Below are 6,913 nucleotides of genomic sequence, written 5' to 3' on the forward strand. Positions count from 1 at the left end.
GGGTACTCGATCGAGTAGCCGGTTTACGGGGGTTGTTTTCTCGGGTTTTGTTAATTATGCGATTAAGGTATATAATCTTTTCGTCATTCATTCTAATTACTTTTCTAAAACCTAAATCACTGTGAGAAGAGAAAGCAAACTACGCTCATCACCTTAATCGCATTGTTAACAAATCCCGGAGCTTGGAAGGTCGGATTTCACTTGTCTTTACACCGTTGTAATCCTTGCGTCGAGGGTAAGACCTTTATACCGTTTTTATTGTATTTCGTCAAAGTTAGTTAAACCCTAATATTGGGAATTGGGGATTTTGTTGTGTTATGTGCATAGTAGTAATTATGTGCTTGTATAATTAGGAGGAGGATTCGTAGAGGAAGCTTTTTGACTTAATTTGTGAGATTGTCGACAATTGTGCTTTCCGGGTAGGGTTTCCCTACTCGCATTATTACTTACATGTGGTGTGGTGTTGTTACGTAATTGGTATAATTGGTTGATTCGAGACGATGTAGTGATTGTGATTGTTTGTGCGTGGTTCTCGAGATGCGTTCTCGGTGAGTGGAGTCACTTGCGGGAGTGGCTTCACGCCCTAGTTTCGCCCTTCGTGGAACCCGCCACGGAAGGGGATGTGCACATTAATGGGACAGGGTTATCGCTCGGTATGATGAGCGGGGCTTAGGTGGAAACGGCTGCGGTCCCCCACTGGCAGGGCTGGTCCAGTGGACAGTCGGAGACGGAGATGGAGTGGAGTGCTTGATCATATATGATTGTTTGAGTTGTATTGGTTACTGTATTGTTGATTATACCTCTTGTGTAAATAGTACTGACCCCGATGAATGTTTTGAAAACCTGCGGTGATCCATTCGGGGATGGTGAGCAGAGATATTGAGCGGGTATGACATGAGTCTTTGGGATAGTGGGATTGCCACGATCGGATGATAGAAGTCTTCCTTTGTAGTTTAGCGGTTTTCATATACATTTGATTAGTTGATGAGAGGCAGTAGTTTTGAGAACATGTATTAGTATTTGGTTTGGTTTTTGGATTAACCTTTCGCTAAAGTATTACTATTTAAATATCGTTTCATTATTGTTTATTTGATTATCATTGCCTCGCGTAACCGAGATGGTAACGTCCTTATACCTGAGTGGTCCTGGTAAGGCACTTGGAGTATGGGGGTGTTACAGAGTCATCTAGACTGTACAACACCTACAAGTCAAATTAGTCTCCTCCTATTCAACTCTATGCATGGTCTAATGAGGCTCGAGTTGGTTTATATCTTACAAGCCTCATTGAAGAGATCAGGGAAGGTCTAAAAATGCAAGGTTTCATAGTCTAGAATTTCATCAAACATAACATGTGCATAGGTTGAAATCACAACAAGCAAGCAAATTAATTATGAGAAAATATTAGATTAAGCATAGATCAATCCCCATGTTTGTTCCCCCTAATTCCCCATTAACCCTAGCTAAAGGACTACTCACTCATGATCAAGTTTAGCATGCTAATAAGGTTGTCAATCATACTAACAAAGCAAAACATGATGAATAAAGTAAAGTGATTAACAATAATTAAATAAGGGTAAAAAGGAATTATACCTATGGAGATTATCCAAATAATAAAGCAAAGAATAATATAAGTAGTTGATGAATGATGGAAGGTTGTCAATCCTCCAAATAAACCCAAATAATTTTCTAATTACCCAAATAAAAGGAAGAACAATTGAGAGATTAATGAAAGATTAAGATATGATTAATAATGGAAAGTGTATTACCACTAAATTAAGAGAGGATTAAGAGATGATCGTTGTATTAAGAGTTGATTAAAAGATGATTCTAATTTAGGTAGTACAATGGAGTATTTATACTAAAATTAAGTACAAGGATTAGGGTTACTAAGGGCTTAAATGACTATTAAGACCCTAAAAGAAGCTTGAGGAATTGCAACTCACGAGGGACATGCGCGGATCATCTTTGCAAGTACCACCAGGATCCGCTTGTCCTGGCCTGAAGCACGGGCTGTCCTGTAAGAAGATCCGCTCGGATCGTTGCTCTGTTACGCTCGGATCCAGCTCTGGGATGCTCGGATCGTTGCTTCTCTGAACTCGGGCCGCTCGGATCGTGGCACATGATACTTTTCTTCTTTGGCTTTTCAACAATCCGCGGGGATCTTGTTGGGGATGCAAGGATCTTTTCATCATTGTCCATTTCACTTTATTTGTCTACTTAGGCCTCTAGTGTCAGTCTTCTCTTTGATGCTTGGTTATTAGATGCGATCCATTTATCTCCATTTTGCTCCAAATATGCAAGGTTAGCAATCATCTCCTACCAAGGACACAAAACCTCAAAGAATATGCAAAATGGGAAACTAAAGATAAGAAATGACCCTAATATATGCTAGAAAGCATGGAAACGAGGCTAATTCGGGGACTAAATGTGACTCATATCAAAAACTGACATAAGTGAATTGATTAAAAGATAAGAAAACATGACTTCTATCAACGTTAATTATTCTTATATATCTAAAAATCTAAAAATAAAATAAAAAATATGGATCTGGGTAGGGTCTGAATCTTAGCTACCAGATCCATATCCATATCCACGTAAATTTTTCTAGATCCATATCCGACCCATATCCATTAAATCCATAAAAATGAGATCTATATCCGCTCCATGAGGGTTCAATCCAGCGAATATACGTAGAGCCTTCGATCCAATGCCATCCCTACTCACAACTCACAAGCAAAGTGGAGAGTATATATGACATTAAATCTGTGGCGACGGTTATTCAACTAACGGTTCATCTAATCAATACACACTTATTTTCCTTTATTCATATACATACATTATTTGACTTTGTCTTGTCTTCTAGTCTATATCACTTTAAACCTTGTCATTTATATCATCCAATTCACATAAATCTACAACTTTGTTTTTTCTATAAACAAATTCCTGTCATTTTCTATGAATGAATGAATATACCTCTCAATCATTCACCCTTTTAGCTTCATTGTGTTCATAATAATAATAATAATTATTATTATTATTATTATTATTATTATTATTATTATTAATATTTTGACATCTTGTTAGTTGCACACTCATTTGGGTTTATCTCATTCAATAAATGTCAAAGCTTTAATCTTTTACCTTGAATTATTAGCTTCCTTTTCTGGGTATTTTTTTTTTTTTATATTTCTTTTGCTTCTCTAAGTTGCTGTTACCTGAATGAAGCACTTTACTCTACTTATAAGTAACTGAAATCTGCCATTGTTTAATGTCTACATTATTATTATTATTATTGTTATTGTAATTGGTAACCCTCACATGCATTGTCCACCCATCATTTTGTTTCTATTTCTATTATTTTAATTCTGATTGAATCTGTTCGTCAATGCCTGTAATCTGTGCCTGTGGGTTAGGATTTCAATCTATTATAGTATGAATTCTGATTTATTTGTCCATTTATACAAGAATCTTGTTCCTTGACTTGGGAAACATCTAGGATTTGTTGGGTTTTCTGTAACTGTCTAAAATTTGGCGAAAATGGGTAATTTTAAGCTCAGATTGGCCTTATGTATGGCTTTCCTAATCCTGTTTAGTGGGAGCATTAGTGCAACCAATTATCTAATAGACTGTGGATCTTCCAACGACACAACAGTCGGTAATCGTGTGTTTATTGCTGATAAACACTCATCAAAGTTTCTCTCAACTCCACAGAAAATTTTGGGGAAGGCTTCTTCTAACTCTTTGCCAACTTCTCCTACTTCACCCCTTTTTCAAACTGCTAGAATATTTACCGGAAACTCAGTATATACCCTTCCTATCACCCAATCAGGGCGGTATTTCATTCGCCTATATTTCTTCCCATTTGATTACGGTACCTACACAATGAGTACTGCTAATTTCAGTGTGTCTGCTCAAGAATTCAATCTTCTTGGTGATTATACTCCACATAAATCTCCTTTAGTTAAAGAGTACTCTCTCAATGTTACATCAAATAATCTCATGATCACAATCGATCCATCCAGGGGGTCTTTCGCCTTCCTTAATGCTTTAGAAGTTATTTTAGTCCCGGATTCTCTCATCATTGATCATGCTACCTTAATAGACCCTGCTGGAAGCTACAATGGCCTAACTAGACTAGCATTAGAGACGGTTTTCAGGCTAAACATGGGAGGCCCAATGGTAAATTTTGATAATGATACTCTTTGGAGAACATGGGTTCCTGATGACGGTTTTTTGGTGAATAAAGCTTCTGCTGTTAATAAGAGTAATATTAAGGCTGTTAGGTATGCTAAAGGATTCGCAACAAAATATACTGCTCCAGCTTCTGTTTATGGCACTGCCAAGGTGATGAATTCAGAGGATAATCCTTTCGCTAATTTTAATGTGACGTGGGAGTTTATGGTGGCGCCGGGGTTTCAGTATCTTGTTCGGTTTCACTATTGTGATATAGTGAGCAAGGCCTTGTTTCAGCTGGTCTTTAGTGTTTACCTCAACAACTGGTTTGTTTCTCCACAGCTCGATCTTAGCAAAGTGACGAGGGCTCTGGCTACTCCTTATTTTTTCGATGCTGTCACACCTTTAGCAAAAACCAACAAGCTTCGGATATGTATTGCTCCATCCACTGTGGTCAATGTTTACCCCAATGCCATTTTGAATGGGCTCGAAATTTTGAAAATGAGCAATTCTAAGGGCAGTCTTTTCCTTATAGAAAAGAGCTCGAGAGTTAAAGTAGGACTGATAGTGGGTATTGTTGTTGGAGGGTTTTGTGTTCTTGTATTGGCATGCATCCTTTTTCTCCTTTGTAGAAGAAGCCAAAGGAAACTGACCCGTCAAGGTCTTTCAAAATCTTGGATTCCTTTATCTCTTGGAAGAACTTCCCACTCTACGGGAAGCAAGTTTTCTAATACCGCTACAAGCATTGATTCCAATTTGGGTTATAGAATCCCTTTTGCAGTAGTTCATGATGCCACTAGCAACTTTGATGAAAGTAGAGTTATCGGAATAGGCGGGTTTGGAAAGGTTTATAAGGGAACCTTGGGTGATGGTACAAAAGTTGCTGTTAAGAGGGGCAACCCTCGGTCGCAACAGGGTCTTGCAGAGTTTAGAACTGAAATCGAATTGCTTTCACAATTTCGACACCGTCATTTGGTTTCTTTGATTGGATATTGTGATGAGAAAAATGAGATGATTCTTATTTACGAGTACATGGAGAATGGGACAGTCAAGAGTCACTTATATGGGTCAGACCTTCCTAGTCTGAGTTGGAAGCAGAGAATTGAGATTTGCATTGGGGCAGCTAGAGGCCTGCATTACCTCCACACTGGGTATGCAAAAGCCGTGATTCATCGAGATGTAAAATCTGCTAATATTTTACTCGATGAAACTTTCATGGCAAAAGTGGCTGATTTTGGGTTGTCAAAAACGGGCCCAGAGCTTGACCAAACCCATGTCAGTACTGCTGTAAAGGGTAGTTTTGGATACCTTGACCCTGAATATTTTCGAAGGCAACAGTTGACCGAGAAATCAGATGTTTATTCATTTGGGGTGGTCTTATTTGAAGTCCTTTGTGCAAGGCCGGTTATAGACCCGACACTTCCCAGGGAAATGGTGAATTTAGCTGAGTGGGCTATGAAATGGCTGAAAAAAGGACAACTTGACCAAATCATAGACCCTACTCTTGCCGGCAAAATAAAACCCGATTCTCTGAGAAAGTTTGGGGAAACAGCTGAGAAATGTCTTGCTGATTTCGGGGTTGACAGACCTACAATGGGGGATGTGCTATGGAACTTGGAGTATATACTTCAACTACAAGAAGCAGTTATTCTAGATGATCCTGAAGATAATAGTACCAACATGATTGGGGCGCTATCTCCACAAATCCGCAACTTCACTGAGAATCAAGACAGTGTAACTTCAGTACAACAGGAAATAATTACAACTGATGATGATGCTTCTGGTGTTTCAATGAGCCAGGTTTTCTCACAGATAGTCAAACCTGAGGGCCGATGAATGTTTGAGGATTCTTTCTTGTATATTATTCCACTTACAACTAGCTCACATTCAGTCATGGACCTCTCAAGTAGTTACAATAGTAAGTTGAAACTAATTAGTTTCAGTATACATCAGTTATATACAAATTTCGAAAGAACTGGTATCCATGGAGTTACTCGCTCCTATGTTTTGATAGGGTATGTTACTTCGACTCCTTGTTTATTTGGCTGTTTGACTCTTTATTTATTGCGCCACCTTGCGTATGACTTGACGCTCGAGGCTATGGATATCATTGTAATACGGTTTTACACAATATTTATTGTTAAATGAGTTCTATTAATTGCTACTTTAATGTGCGTTAACTCAGTTATGTGTTAATCCGTTTTACACAAACCATATGTTTAATGTTTCAACTTGTCAGTGTAACTAAAAAGTGCCTTGACTAACAGGCAGTTACTTAAAATTTGTCATACTAGATTTGGGGTCCGGTTTCGCCCGGGCTACCTTTTTTTAACTTCAAATTTTATTTTCAATGAAATAAAATATATTGGAGGTGTCTAACTCACACGTTTACTATTAGTAATATATTTTTCTATAGCATATCTTTGTAATTATGATGAAATGTAAAATTTATTTTCAAATTATGAGACACATTCACTGCCCCGCTATTAATATTATTACTTTCACGACATTCTTTGTTAATATCATTACGTTCACTACTCCCGTGGTTACTATTGTTTCTTTTACTAATTCCTCTAATTTTTTTCTATCAAATTCATTATTCCCGCTAATTTTATCCGGCGTATATTTAAATAAATAAAATATTTCCTTGAGTCGATTGGTTATTTAATTGTTCATATTTTTTCTCATTGCTATCACTGTTACTTTCACTACATTCGTTGTTACATTCACTACTCCCACA

At 37.6% G+C, this 6,913-nt stretch overlaps 1 protein-coding gene across 1 annotated transcript; it reads left to right on the top strand.

The window, feature by feature from the left end:
• The first annotated feature begins 3,108 nt into the window (after positions 1-3,108).
• LOC141592291 (receptor-like protein kinase HERK 1) lies at positions 3,109-6,327 on the top strand. Its single transcript, XM_074412895.1, has one exon. The coding sequence runs from the start codon at positions 3,538-3,540 to the stop codon at positions 6,007-6,009; it is 2,472 nt and encodes an 823-aa protein (XP_074268996.1). The 5' UTR covers positions 3,109-3,537; the 3' UTR covers positions 6,010-6,327.
• Positions 6,328-6,913: the final 586 nt, after the last annotated feature.

This window comes from Silene latifolia, chromosome 7 (assembly GCF_048544455.1).
Source record: "Silene latifolia isolate original U9 population chromosome 7, ASM4854445v1, whole genome shotgun sequence".
Lineage (NCBI taxonomy): Eukaryota > Viridiplantae > Streptophyta > Magnoliopsida > Caryophyllales > Caryophyllaceae > Silene > Silene latifolia.